The sequence below is a fragment of the Panthera leo genome, chromosome D4 (assembly GCF_018350215.1).
Source record: "Panthera leo isolate Ple1 chromosome D4, P.leo_Ple1_pat1.1, whole genome shotgun sequence".
Lineage (NCBI taxonomy): Eukaryota > Metazoa > Chordata > Mammalia > Carnivora > Felidae > Panthera > Panthera leo.
This window is the reverse complement of record NC_056691.1, coordinates 62,239,241-62,254,801: the sequence shown is the minus strand read 5'-3', so window position 1 is coordinate 62,254,801 and position 15,561 is coordinate 62,239,241. Positions and strand designations below refer to the sequence as shown.

Below are 15,561 nucleotides of genomic sequence, written 5' to 3'. Positions count from 1 at the left end.
ACATAAAACTACTTAGAACAGCATCTGGCACAAGTGCTTAATAACGCCAAGTACTAGTATTAATGACAGTAATAAAACATCCCCCTGTAACAACATTACCTTGACGAGCGTGAGCACCATCCAGGCAGCCCTTTTCCCCCAGCCTGTTCTAAGGTGAAGAGCGTGAGGCCGGCCTCCGCTGCCGTTATCTTGACCACTGCAAACACTGCCTTTACTGAGAACATATGGGAAAGGCCCTTGAGTCTGAGCTTCAAGTGCCTGATCTGTATCACCAGGACAAGTCATGTTTCCTGAGACCATTTGCTTGCCTGAAAAATGGGAACACTGATCCCTATCGTGATGGCTTCCTGGGATGGCTGGGAGAGCAAAGGGGTTCAGGCAGGAGGTGACTTTATAAGACCAGCAGCTTGAACGGACACGAGGACCCACTGTAGCAAAGGCCGTGCCAGCATGGAGCAGATCGCCCGGCTTCCGGCCAGGCAGTCCTTGATACCACAGTCCCTGAGGCCTCTCCCTGGATCTCACAAGAACCTCTCCCGCTCTCTCCTCTTTCTCTGCCAACGTTAGGGTCTCTCTGCCCTTTTATCTCCTGACAAGGGTGTTGACATGCGGCACACCTGTGCTCGCAGTGATCTGCTTGCTTTGTTCCCCCCGTCAACCTTCCTCTCTCTGGAGATGGAGGCCACCTGACCCCCAGCTGCGGGCAGTGGCTCCAGCCCTCCCCCAGACGCTGGTCATTACTAAGGCCTAATGTAGATTTAGGCCCTAGTGGGGCCTGCAGATAGACGGAGGAGACTATGAAATATGTGAAAAACTGGTCGCAAAGGACTCCTCCGGTCCTCCCGAGATTCCTGCCTGGAGAGATCTGTCTCCGTATTTCAGGGAGCCTCCACCACTACTCCTAGCACCTACCCAACATTCCGAGCTTGGCAGGTGCTCTCACAGGTTGTTGCAATATGTTTAATACTCACCCCCTGAACCGCACCCTGGCTTAGGTACTTGGGGTATGACTAATTTGTGGGTAGTAAAAACATAAAAAGAAAAATAAAATATCTTCCACGGGTAGTACTTTAGAAATTACGAAGTGCACACTATCTCACTCAGCAGCCTGCCGTATAAACAGGATGGGTGCAGCGATTACTAAATCCTATTTTACAGGTGAGGAAACTGAGGGTCAGGGAGGCCACGTGATTTGCCCGAGGTCAGATAACTTGTCAGAAACCCGAAACTCAGGCTTCCTGGTTACACACTGAGGCTTTTTTCCTTGACTCCAGGCTATCCTGGGTGCTTCCTACCTTTCTTGGCAAAAACATCTTCCAAATAGCTCATCCAATGTAAATAACTAGGACCTACACGTGAGTGAGTTTTATGGGCGGGTTCAGTAAAATTGGCCTTACGCCAGCACGTGGAATTCACTAGAAAATGCCACTTGAGCACAGGGCGTGTCATGTTAGGAGCATCAGGACAACCACAGAATCAGAGACTCGTGGCACCCCCATCGTCCTACCTTCTCCAGGCCCGCTGGATGACCGCGGCCGCCTTGTTCTTCTTGCGAAACAGCTCTTTCCTGCTCCTTTCTCTCTGGATTATCTGCAGCCGCAGTTCTACGGGGAGAAGGTCAATATTGACACTCTGCCCAGAGAGGGGACCAGGTGCTGGATCAGTCTCCTTGGATAGCTGGGTGTCCTCAGACAGGGCAGATGTTCCCAGCTTCCTGACTCCTGACCTCAACACCTCTGTGCTCTGTGGCAAATCTGAGTAGATCCCTCCTGCGAGCTTGTCCTGTGTCACTTTGTTTCTTGGTGTCCGATGGTGGAGAGGATGCTGCCCAGCGTGGACCACCTCCCCCTTGGCACTGCCAGGCCGGCTAGAACCAGCCGGGGAGCCCCTTCCTCCTCTGAGCTCTTGAATGCGCCTTTTCTGGGAAGCACACCTGGCCTTGGGTGCTGGGTCCTGCCGCCTGCCGGGCTTCCGGTGGCCATCCTGCTGTGGAAGGCTTGCAGCTGCCCAACCGGGGTCCTCTCCTTCCTCATCAGGCCCAGCCGCCCTGATACAGGAGGGCTGCTTCAAGAAGCCTTTCCCCTTGTCACACCGCCGCTCACCAACTGTCTCACCTCCGGACTTCTCAACAGAGGAGACTCCCGGATGCCTGTTTCCATCATTGCCTTTACTGGGGCTGAAGTGGACACAGGCAGATCGGCCTTTAGAGTGTTCTCTGGATGATTCTTGGGGAGATAAGGAAAAAAGGAAAGAATATTTATTGTCCCAAACTTACATAGTAGGGCAATTCTGCCCATTTTTTCACATAAAATACTCACACTTGTCCGATAGCTTCACCATGATAGTAGTGACTCTAATCAGAAAAAAACCGTTCAACTTCTATTTCTAGCAATGGAATGTTAGATAACCTGAAATCCTTCCCATTACAAGAACCTACAAATGCTGGGGTGCCTGGGTGGCTCAGTCGGTTGAGTGTCCGACTTCAGCTCAGGTCACGATCTCGCGGTCCGTGAGTTTGAGCCCCACGTTGGGCTCTGGGCTGACGGCTCGGAGCCTGGAGGCTGCTTCCGATTCTGTGTCTCCCTCTCTCTCTGCCCCTCCCCCATTCATGCTTTGTCTCTCTCTGTCTCAAAAATAAATAAACGTTAAAAAAAATTAAAAAAAAAAAGAACCTACAAATGCTGACTAAAGTACAATAAACACTCTCTTACAAGCACCATAGTGCCTTCAAGAAAATAAAGGAAATCCTTGGGAGGCCAAAAATAAAGAGAAAACTGAAAATCTGGGTGTTAAGCATGTGAGCTGATCCAGCAGCCGTCTGGGCAGATAGTAGCGGTGGAGTGGGCAACAGTTGGTCTTATTAAATATCTGGCTGTGCACATCCTGACAAGGACAGAAAATGAGGGCTTGCAGGCAGATAGTTAGCTAGAACCATGACCCTGCATGAAGCCAGGACTCCTGATGGGGTAAATCCTTTGGGAAATGATAGTCCAGATTAAAAAAAAAAATCTAACTGCCAGCACTGGGAAACAACAAGCAAGGTTGTCTTAGCCTGGGTTCCGGATGGGGGAAAGAGTCTCCTTTGAAAATTCGAAACCCAAGTTCTCTGCCTCACGTGGTTTCATTTTCATTTATTCTTAACCCATAGGAAAAATTCATATAAGAACCAAGATGGTGGTGCAAGATGCTTTGTAGAAGCAAACACAATATTGCTTTAACATGGCATTCCCTCAACTCAGGCCACACAGAGGGGTCCTTCTGAAAATGACTTCATAATCCGAAATTATAAAATGCATGAGGAAACAATCTACCATGAATGAGTTAACAGACACAATAGCATTATTAGACTGGCAAGAACTTAGCTAATAGAATAGTATGCACACACACACACACACACACACACACACACACATGAACTGATTAAACACACAAAAGAATTTAAAAATAAGAGGAAAGAACACACCTATTTGAAAAATCACTAAATACAACATCTAAAATGAAACATTTTAGACTCAATGTAAAAAGGAATGCAGGAACTTCTATAATGGCACAATTGAGGCATACTCACCACTGAGGACAATAGAAAAGCCTAACAAAATATTACAAACCACCTGTCTGAAGACATCAAAAGGCTAACAAGTCAGGAAAAATAGGGGGCCAAGACACAGGAGAAGCAGGTAACCAACAGAGATGAGCAAGGCATTTGGGGCCATATGTTCCTAGGGGAATCATTTCCTCAAGGTCTAGAGGACAACATTTGGGAGTCCAGAACCTTGCAAGAAGCATTCTTTTGGACTGGAACCCTGGAGGGCTCTATTTTAGGAGAAAAGGGGAATGCGTGGTAAATTGACCCTTGCAGCGACTGAGTGCAGCTTTGCATCATCTCAGTTCTGGAGACTGGGTTAAGGTGATCTCGGGTTGTTCATTCTGGAGACCGGATTAAGGTGATCTTGGATTGTTCACACTCCTAAATGCCTGCTGGGAGCCAATGCAAATCCTTTCTGGAGGAATTAATATCATCTTAGGTCTCAAGTTATTTCTATAGTTCTTTATATTAAATGTCTACCACTCAATCAAAGATATGCAGGCAGATAAGAAGACAAGACAATAAAAATGGACACACAGGGTATCCAGATAATGTGTTTTCAGAAACAGACTTTCAAATAACTATTTTGCAGTGCAAAAAAGTATCCAAACTAGCTACTCTTCATGTAAGACAAAAGGGGATATAAGAAAATATCCTTGTATCTCATTTGTGTTTTTTTAAATGTTAAAATATTTATTTTTGAGAGAGAGAGAGAGAGAGAGAGACAGAACACAAGTGGAGGAGGGGCAGAAAAAGAGGGAGACACAGAATCCGAAGCAGGCTTCAGGCTCTGAGCTGTCAGCACAGAGCCCCATGTGGGGCTCGAACTCATGAGCCCTGAGATCATAATCTGAGCAGAAGTCGGATGCTTAACCAACGGAGCCACCCAGGCACCCCTTTGTATCTGCTCATTTCTATAAAAGAAATATAGAAAGGATAAACCAGAAACTGAAGAGATTGGGTACTTACTGGGATGGGTCAGGAAAGGGATAGAAAGAAGAGGGAAATGGGAACTGGGTAGTGGGCCTGGGGGAGAGCAATGCTTCTCTGTTCATATCTTTTTGTACAGCTCTGACTTTTAGAACCATTATAATGGTTCACATACACCAAAAAAAGCCTCAATTAATTAACAAGATGCCACTACACACCTATTAGAATGGTTGAAAACCCAAAAACACGGAAAACACCAAATGCTGAAGAGGCTGTAGAACAACAGGAACTCTTCACTCATTGCTGGTGGGAATGCAAAATGGTGCAACCACTTTGGAAATAGTGTGTCGGTTCCATACACAACCATTCTTACCATACAATCACGTAATTGTGCTCTGTCATTTACCCAAATGAATTTAAAACTTATGTCCACCCAAAAAAACCTGCACGTGGATGTTAAGGGTAGCTTTATTCATAATTTACAAAACTTGGAAGCAACCAAGATGTACTTCAGTAGCTGAATAGATGGTTAAACTGTGATACATTCAGACAATGGAATATTATTCAGCACTTAGCAGAAATGAATGGAAAGGAAATAAGTGCGAAAACAGGAATGAGCTATCAAGCCATGGAGGATATTCCCAAGTGAAATATTACTTCCCTTGCACGAATATCACTAGTGCATATTAGTAGGCGAAAAAGAAGCCAATATGAAAAGACTACCTATTGTGTGATCCCAACTAAATGACCTTTTGGAAACAGGCAAAACTATGGAGATAGTAAATGGATCAGTGGTTGCCAAGGGCTCAAGGGAGGGAAGGATACTTAGGCAGAGCACCGGGGATTCAGAGGGCAGTGTGATAGTTAATTCTGTGTGTGAACTTGACTGGGATAAGGGACATCCAGACAGCTGGAAAACATTATTTCTGCATGTGTCTGTGAGCGTGTCTCCAAGAGAAATTAGCATTTGAATTGGCAGACTGAGTAAAGGAGGTTGCCCCCACCAATGCAGGTGGGCAACATCTAGTCTACCGAGGGCCTTAATAGAACAGGAAGTTGGAGGAAGGGGAAATTTGCTCTCTTTGCTTGAGCTGGGACAGCGTCACCTGCCCTTAGACACAGGAGTTCCTGGTTTTCCAGCTTTCAGACTTGCATCAGGACTTCTACCATCAGCCCACTCATCCCCTTGATTCTCAAGCCTGGGGACTCGGCCTCACACCATCTGCTCCCCTGCTTCTGAAGCTTTCAGATTCACTGAATCATACCGCCCGCTTTCCTGGTTCTCCAGTTTGGAGGTAGCAGATCGTGGGACTTTTCAGCCTCCATAATCAAGCGAGCCAATTTCTATAACAAACCTCCTCTTTTATATATATCCTATTGGTTCTGTTTTTCTGGAGAATCCTGACTAGCACAGGCAGTGAAACTATTCTGTATGACACTGTAATTAATGGTGGATACATTATACATTTGTCAAAGCCTACACCAGGCATGAAGTCTGATGTAATTTGTGGGCTTCATGTGATAAGAATGTATCAATGTAGGCTTATCACTTTTAACAAATGTACCACTCTGGTATAGGATGTTGATAGTGGGGGCGTATGCATGTGTTGGGGGCCAGGAGTGTATGGCCTTTCTGTTTCAATTTTGCTGTAACCTAAAACTGCTCTAAAAAGTAATCTCTATTTTTTTAAAAACATTTTTAGTTATTTTATTTATTTTAATTTTTAAGCTTATTTATTTATTTTGAGAGACAGAGACAGAGAGCAAGCAGGGGAGGGGCAGAGAGAAAGGCAGAGAGAGAATTCCAAGTAGGCTCCATACTGTCAGCACAGAGTCCGATGTGGGACTCGATCTCATGAACTATGAGATCATGACCTGAGCTGAAATCAAGAGTCAGACGCTTAAGTGACTGAGCCACCCAGGTGCCCCTAAAAAGTAAACTCTATTAAAAGGAAAAAAAAATAAGAGGTACAAACTTCCAGTTCTAAAATGAATAAGTCACAGGATGAAAAGTCCAGCAGAGGAAAGATAGTCAATAATATTATAATAGGGTTGTATGGTGACAGATGGTAGCTACCCTTGTGACCAGCATTGCATAATGTACAGAACTGTCCAATCACTGGGTTGTAACCCTGAAACTAATGTAACATTGTATATCAACCACACCTCAATAAAGAAAAGGAAAAATAATGGAGACAGATGATATTAGATACTATTAACTAGTAATAAAATAATGTGATTTGGGTATTAATATAGATAGATTAGTGAGAAAAAAGACAAAGCTAAAAATATACCCATTTGTGAAAGTATATAATAAACATAGTATTAATTTTTTTTAAATGTTTATTTATTTATTTTTGAGAGAGAGGAGAGAGAGAACAAGTGGGGAAGGGTCAGAGAGAGAGGGAGACATAGAATCTGAAGCAGGCTCCAGGCTCCGAGCTGTCAGCACAGAGCCCGACACAGGGCTAGAACTCACAAACTGTGAGATCATGACCTGAGCCTAAGTCGGACGCTCAACCGACTGAGCCACCCATGCACCCTTGATAGCATTTTTAATTTGTGGGTGTGGACCCAGAGAGGGATGCTGTACCCCTCCGGAAGCCGTCATTCACAAAGCCCACTGCCAATTTTGCAGCTCCATGTATATGGCTATTACTCCATGAAGATCATTCCATGTATATGGCTAGAACAACTGCCTATTATCTAAAAAGAAGTCATTAGATTCCATCCCTATATAAAAAATTAAATTTGAGATAATAAAAATTGCTGTGTTTGTTAGATCTTGAAGTTGGAAAAACCTTTTCTTTTCTTTTCTTTTTTTTCTTTTTTAATGTTTATTTATTTCGAGGGAGAGAGAGAGACAGAGTGTGAGAAAGGGAGGGGCAGAGAGAGAGGGAGACACAGAATCCGAAGAAGGCTCCAGGCTCCAGCACAGAGCCCGATGTGGGGCTCGAACTCGCCAACCATGAGATCATGACCCGACCCAAAGTCAGACACTTAACTGACTGAGCCACCCAGGAGCCCCATGGGAAAATCCTTTCTTAGCATAAAATCACAAGAAGAAAAATCTCAAAAGAAAAAATTAAACAGAATTAAAAGGTAAAATAAAAAAAGACATTCACTATCTATGATAGACAAAGGTTACTATTTTTATTATGTAACAAACTTTTAGAAATATTAAGAAAATTGGGGCTCCTGGGTGGCTCAGTCGGTTAAGCATCCGACTTCGGCACAGCTCATGATCTCGCGGTTTGTGAGTTTGAGCCCCACATTGGGCTCTGCACTGACAGCTCAGAGCCTGGAGCCTGCTTTGGATTCTGTCTCCCTCTCTCTCTGCCCCTCCCCTGCTCACGCTCTGTCTCTCTCTGTCTCAAAAATAAATAAACATTAAAAAAAAAGGAATATTAATAAAATGAAAAACCAATATAAAAATTGACAGAGGACATCTGTGAACAGTCCAGAAAATAAATACACAAAGCCAATGAAAATATGACAAAATTCTATCCTGCTAACTAGGATTCAATAAAACCATTATTTGCCTAAATGTTTGGAGAGAGTTTGGTTGTTGTTTCTTTGCTTTTAAAAGGGTATATGACTTGGGAATGCAAACTGGTGCAGCCACTCTGGAAAACAGTATGGAGTTTCCTCAAAAAATTAAAAACAGAACTACTCTACGATCCAGCAATTGTACTACTAGGTATTTATCCAAGGGATACAGGTATGCTGTTTTGAAGGGACACATGCACCCCTCTGTTTATAGCAGCACTATCAACAATAGCCAAAGTATGGAAAGAGCCCAAATGTCCATTGATGGATGAATGGATAAAAAAGATGTGGTATATATATATGTGTATACACACACACACACACACACACACACACACACACACACACACACTGGAGTATTACTCGGCAATCAAAAAGAATGAAATCTTGCCATTTGCAACTACGTGGATGGAACTGGAGGGTATTATGCTAAGTGAAATCGGTCAGTCAGAGAAAGACAAATATCATATTACTTCACTCATATGAGGACTTTAAGAGACAAAACAGATGAACATACAGGAAGGGAAGCAAAAATAATATAAAAACAGGGAGGGGGACAAAACATAAGAGACTCTTTTTTTTTTTTTAACGTTTATTTATTTTTGAGACAGAGAGAGACAGAGCATGAACGGGGGAGGGTCAGAGAGAGGGAGACACGAATCTGAAACAGGCTCCAGGCTCTGAGCTGTCAGCACAGAGCCCGACGCAGGGCTTGAACTCACTGACCGCGAGATCATGACCTGAGCCGAAGTCGGCCGCTTAACCGACTGAGCCACCCAGGCGCCCCTAAGAGACTCTTAAATATACAGAACAAACAGAGGATTGCTGGAGGGGTTGTGGCAGGGGGGATGGGCTAAATGGGTAAGGGGCTTAAGGAATCTACTCCTGAAATCATTGTTGCACCATGTGCTAACTAACTTGGATGTAAATTATAAAAAATAAATAAATTATAGGGAAAAAAAAGGGTACGACAACCTTCTGCAACCTTCCTGGAATGAAATTTGAAAGGATGTTTAAAGAGCCATAAAAATTAGAGATGTACACAAAAATTTATATGAAAGTCTATTTAGCTTATATGTCCTACAACACAGACATGAATAAACAAGTCATGTTGTATTCATAATCTGATATAATACTAAGCAGCTAGTAACATTTTTGTTGAAAATAAGGAGACAATGTAAGAAGATCTCAAAACAGGATGCCCACAGTTTTCTGAATTAAAAAAAAGGAAAGTTCTAGGGGTGCCTGGGTGGCTCAGTTGGTTAAGTGACTGACTTCAGCTTAGGTCATGATCTCACAGTCCTTCGTTCGAGCCCCACATCAGGCTCTGTGCTGACAGCTCAGATCCTGGATCCTGCTTCTGATTCTGTGTCTCCCTCTCTCTCTGCCCCTCCTCTGCTCATGCTCTGTCTCTCTTCATCTCTGAAAAGTGAATACATGTTAAAAAAATTAAAAAAAAAAAAAAAGGAAAGTTGTAGTAGATGGAATGGAACCAAAGTTATAAGAGTTGTTAAGATTAAGGAAGATTTTTATTTATTTTTTGTTCTTTTATGTTTCAAAAATTGTTTTGTAATGGACATTAACTAATTTTGTAATTAGGAAAAACATCACTTCCTGTTTAAATAAAAAGTACCCAACTACAAAAAAAAAGGCCCAACAATTAAAATCAACTAGAATGTGGAAAGGAACTCAAAATGGAATATAAATAATAACAAACAAACCTAACTATCTTACAAATGAATTAGGTAACCACACTAAAAGGTGAAGAAGAAAACTGACCTAAGTAACTTCACAAAAACAGATTTTGGCTGAATACTGTAAGGACAAAAAGGACAAAAAGTAATGTTTGTAAATACCGTGCTCTAGGTAGTAAGTTTGTCTCTTGCAGGGGTATGGGTTAGCAATTCTGAAACTGCTCTGCTGTATACTAGGATTGAACAAATAAACATGTATATCATAGATGAAAGGAGCCGATCTTTCACTGCTGGAGGGAGCACTTCAAATAGAAAAGAATAAACTCTGTGGTGTTGAATAGAATTGGAGGTATCATAAATATGAACTCATGGAGTGTGTGTGTGTGTATGTGTGTGCGTGCGTGTGTGTGTAATACTCATACACACAGCTAGATGCAGAAACAAATGTAAATAATTTTTAGCTCTGTCTGCTGAAAGGGCTTAGGAGCAATGGTGCTCCAGTAGTAATATGCCTACCTAGCACTCAGATCTTGATTTCTTTAAAAAGATTTTTTTTAATGTGTATTTATTTTTTAGAGAGAGAGAGAGAGACAGACAGAGGCAAGTGGGGGAGGGGCAGAGAGAGAGGGAGACACAGAATCAGAAGCAGGCTCCAAGTTCTGAGCTGTCAGCAGAGCCCCACGTGGGGCTCGAACTCACAGGCCATGAGATCATGACCAGAGCTGAAGTCAGCTGCTTAACCCACTGAACCACCAAGGCACCCCCCCAGATCTTGATTTCTAATACCATTCTTCAACAAAGGGGACCAGGATTCACTGGAGAATTAACTGAAGTTAATTCCAGGGCTTTAAGGCGGGGGTAGAGATATGATGAGGTTTCATTTTTGAAGAGACCAATCTGTTCACAGAGAGGAAAATGGATTAGGGGAGCCAGAGCAGATAAGTAAAACCAGTTAGGAAGCTACTAGAATAGTCCAAGTTAGAGATGAAGGTAAGAAGATGCCAGGCAGAATATATGGTGGTAGATGAGAGAGAGAAAATGGGTTTGAAAGATATTTAGGAAGTAAATGAGATAAGACCTGGTGACAGATGGGGCATGGGTGGTAAAGGAAAAGGAGATAAGGATTACTCCTGGACTGAACGTACAGATGGATGAGTATATCGTTAACCAGTACACAGAGCAGGTTTGCATAAAATTTTCATCTGTCCTGTCTTGGATAGGTTGGGTTTGCGACGCCTTTGAGACATCCAAGTGAAGACATAAGTCAATTGGAACAAGGAGAAGAGGTCAGGGAGTCTTTGGCATATAGGTGGTAACTGACATTTCTGCCTTACCCATTGTACACGTGCCGAATGTAAGGGCCCACGTACTCCCACCAGTCATACCCACTAGCTCGGCAGCCCATATGGTGAGAAATAAGATAACACCAGGGATGGCCCTTAAAACAGTGAGTTTCTCCTCCACTAGACTCTCCTGAAAACCACACTGACTCAAAGACAACTTTATCTTACCACCTCCCACAGGCCATCTGCTGTCAAGTCCTCTCAATTCTACTCTCCAGACCATCCTCTACTCTTCACCCTTCTGCTACTGTGTCTTAGTTAGGCCCTCTAAACCCAGCCTCCGCTCAGTGATCTTCCTAAATATTATGTATCCTTCCTTCCCTACCTTTTATTTGAAATAATAATGAGGTTAATTATAATAACAGCTCATATTTATAGAGTGCTTTAGGCACTGTGTTTAAATCTTTTCATGGGTTATCTCATCAATGTTCACAAATTTCTAAGACAGGCAGTATTACCATCTATTATTATTATTACTATTATTTTTACAAATAAAGAAATGGATGCCTGAAGAGGTTAAGTAACTTGATCAAGATTATATAGCTAGTAAGTGGTAGGGTCTAAATGTGAACCTAGTTTATTTGGTTCTAAAGCTCATGCACTTAGCCATGATGCTCTCCACACTCTGTAAACAAGAGAGGAAGAATTACTATGTGAGAGAAGAAAGAAATCACTTACTAAGAGACCTTGGGCAAACTCCTCTTCCATGGCCTCAGTTTCCTGACTTGCGTTGAGAAGGCTGTACTAGATGCTTTCGAACGACCCTCAAGCTCTAACATCATCTATTTCTATGAGACAGGATGAAGGAGAAAAAGAAGTGGCCCACATTTCCCATCTCTGGGCTCCTGCTGGGATGCCCACCTCTCAAGGTCTACACTGTGTGAGTACTGATTGGCTGAAGCAGCTGAGACCCTTCTTCATGACCCTTCTTAGCCAAGCACAAAGTAGCTTGGGGTGCCATCTGCCCAATTATGTTGGGGTTTCCCAGGAATACTGTGCTAGAGAAGCTCCAGTCCAACGGCCAGTCTTGATTCCTAGATATATCTCCCAATTTTCCTTTGCACTCTGGCCTCTTAGGCAGGTAAAGGAGGGCAAAGGCTGCCCATGAAACTGCAGCTCCCTCTCCTTACACCTGAATCAGGCTCACTGGCCTCCATTCCTCTTACTTTCCCCCCAAGTTTGGATGCTGGGCTTCTCTGAGGCACTGTCCATATATTTGAATCTGGCTCTTCCCAAAGGTTCTTTATTCAGGACACCAGTTCCTGCCCTCAGATAAATGAGGAGCTCCCCTGCTTCAGAAGTGCTAGGTACACAGAAATAAGAGACACATTGCTCCTTGTGGCCAAAGATTCTTTCCATCCCAGTGTAGAATGTGATTTTGCAACATCTTCAAACCAGAGGTGGAGTCTATGCCTCCATCCCCTTGAATGTGGACTGGCCTTGTGAGTTGATTAACAGAAGGTGGCAGAAATGATGCGAAAGTTTTGGAACCTAGGCCTCAAGAGAGCTTGTCACTTCTGGCTTTCTCTCTCTTAGAGCACTGCCCTGAGAACGATATGCAAGGAAGATGGTCTAACCTCCTGGAGGCTGAAAGGGCATGAGAAGGGAACTGAGACACCTTAGCCAACAGCCAGCACCAATGTGAAGGACGCCATCTTGGACTTTCTGGCCCAGCCAACCTTCCACCAGCCACATGAGTGAGCCATAGCAATCTAGGAGAGGAACTGCTCAGACAACCCACAGAATTGTGACAAATAATAAATCGTTGTTTTAAGTCACTCAGTTTTTGGGGTCTTGTTATGTCACTAGAGATAACTAACACAGAAACCAACAGCCTAACAAGAAAGAACCCATACATGGACTCGGACCGGTTAGTGAACAGAGCTGGAAAGGCAGTGAAGAGACTAGTAGCACAGGCTGAAGGAGCAAAGAGGAAATCACTACTGGAGTCTGGAGAATGGTCCATTGTATTATTCAGTGGCAGAATAAAGGGCAAAATTGGCATAAGTTACCTGTAGTGACTTAGAAGACAGAAAACATACCTAATGAATTTATAAACATGGTTTAGGAGATTTCCAGTTTCAATCACCAAAGAAAATATTAACTGGCCTTTTTAGCTGCGTATGACACGGTGTGGGGAGAAAGAAAGAAAATTAGGAAAGAACTTCTCAGTTTGCATGTGGAATCTAGAGGAAATATACAGAGCCTAAAATGTGCCGGGTTAGAAACTGCTTCCCATTTTTTCATTCTTTCCAGCCAGTGAAAGAGTCTCGTAGTAAAATACAACTTATGGATAAAGATCAAATCAAGAGAATTACTGTGCAACCCTGTATTAAGACCTCAAAAATATCTAAGATGGTGTGTTGTAGGCACTCTAAACAAAAGAACTTTAAGAACTTCAAGGGCATTTTACTACAGCAGCCTGAGCCACCCAAAATAGAGAGAGCCCTGTCTGGGAAATAATTATGGATGTAGTTTTTTTTTAATTAAAAAAATTTTTTTGTAATATTTATTTATTTGTTCCTTCTTTCATTCATTCATTCATTCTGAGAGAGCACATGAGCGAGAGGGGTGCAGAGAGAGAGGGAGAGACAGAGAGAGAGAGAATCCAAAGCAGGCTCCACACTGTCAGTGTGTGGAGCCCTACATGGGGCTCAAACTCACAAACTGTGAGATTATGACCTGGGTCAAAACCAAGAGTCATATGCTTAACCGACTAAGCCACCCAGGCACCCCTGGATGTAGTTTTAGAACACGGAGTGAACCCAATCAGATCCATAGGAAACCCAGAAAGTTTCTGGGGTAATTGCATCACAAAGAGTATCACCAGCTTGAACTGCTGAGGCAGTTCAAAACAAACGGGAGCCTCTGGAACCTCAACTTCCTATTGATCGGAAATAGGCTGAGAAAGCTATTTAACTGCAAACATGGGCTATGTCTTATGGAAAGAAAGATGTCTCAGAGAGCAGAACTGAAAGCCCAGGTGGAAGAGTCAAGTGACAAGGAGAATAATGGACTAGGAAACCACACACAGGGGTAAAACCATACCCTAATCAAGGAACATTCCATACTTCAGAGTAGGGAACCTGCTAAGGTATAGCCAGCTGGCTTTCAGAATTGCTATGGGCTAGTGACTGTTATGTGCCTCTCATTTCTCCCCTTTTGCAGCAAGGGTGTCTACTATGGTTATTTTGTCCCTGCCTCACCATTGCTTGTTGGGTGTGTTTGGGGGTTGATAATGTGTGTGTTTGGTTGACTAGTCCCTCAAATGGAATGATTCACACCTGGGGAAACTTGACAACATCTGGACATGACATACGTCTCAAGAGCCCAAACTTCAAGCTTCATGTGGTGACTGAGATGACATTTTTGGGTCCTGAGAAAACAGTGAGAATGTTGTGCCTGCGGGAGGAATGTGAATAATCTGTGGCCATAAAGGACCTGTGCTAGAGTGTTCAATAGTAGAAAACTACTTCCATCTGAGTGTGCACAAAAGTAGAGTATATTTCTAAATCACATTTAGTGTCAGGCTGGTCATACAACTTGCTTTGATCAATAGAATGCAGCATGCAAATTTTAGAGCCTATTCCTGAAGAGGTCCTGTAGCTTCTGCCTTTGCTTTCTTAGAATGATGCCCTGCGACCACTGTGTGAGGAGGCCAGTCTAGCCTAATGGAGGATGAAAGACCATGTAAAGCAGAGTCAAGGAATCCCAGCTGATAGCCAGCATCAACCGCCAGACATTCAAGTCAGTCTATCGTAGACCGCCCAATTCAAGTGACCCTCCGCCTGTATGTAGTCACATGAGTGACACCAGGTGAAACTGTAGAGGAACTGCAGTTCCAACCCACAGAGTCATGAGAAATAATAAATTGTGGTCCTAAGCCACTTAATTTTAGTGTAGTTTTTGTTTGTTTTTTTACATAGCAGCAGATAAATGAAACAACCCTGATCTTAAGATCTTATAATCTATAGGAAAAAATAGACAAATAAGCCAGTAATAATCACAATAAAAGGTGACGATCTTTCTAATATGGAGGTGCAGAAGGCCTATGGGAGCATATAGCAGGAAAATGAAGGCTTGTTTAGTGGGGAGGTATGGCTGTATAGAGGGAGGAACATTCATCCTGAGATCTGAAAAATAAGAGGCATTTTTATCCATAGGGATGGAGGGAATGTAATATGCAGTGACCTCAAGCTAAGAAAGCATTTACTCAAATTCAGCATGGTTGTTACATCATGGGAGTCTAGTTAACACTACCTGAATGAATATATAACAAGGCATCAGACCTCCTTAAAGTATACCTTGCTGATGCATTATCACCACAAAGTGGGTTATGGAGTTATATTCTGGGTATGTTTATGATAATTCATGTGTGCTTTTATGTAGTTGTTTTTGGCTAGATCATCAGTGTGGTTTAATAATAGTAGTTACTGAAGACCTACGATGAGTCGTGGGC

The 15,561-nt window shown here is 43.0% G+C and overlaps 1 protein-coding gene across 13 annotated transcripts in view; it reads right to left on the bottom strand.

Moving 5' to 3' along the window:
* Positions 1 to 15,561, bottom strand: part of INVS (inversin) — a 173,909-nt gene that overhangs the window by 14,548 nt on the left and 143,800 nt on the right. For 11 of the 13 annotated variants that reach the window (XR_006196012.1, XM_042913663.1, XM_042913664.1 and 8 more), the window contains one exon: positions 1,508 to 2,225. Coding sequence is in view for 12 of the 13 variants with exons in the window: in XM_042913663.1 (XP_042769597.1) it covers positions 1,508 to 2,225 (718 nt within the window). In the remaining variant the exon portion in view is untranslated. The remainder of the gene's footprint in view (positions 1 to 1,507; positions 2,226 to 15,561) is intronic. The other 2 variants (XM_042913671.1, XM_042913672.1) reach the window with 2 other exon arrangements.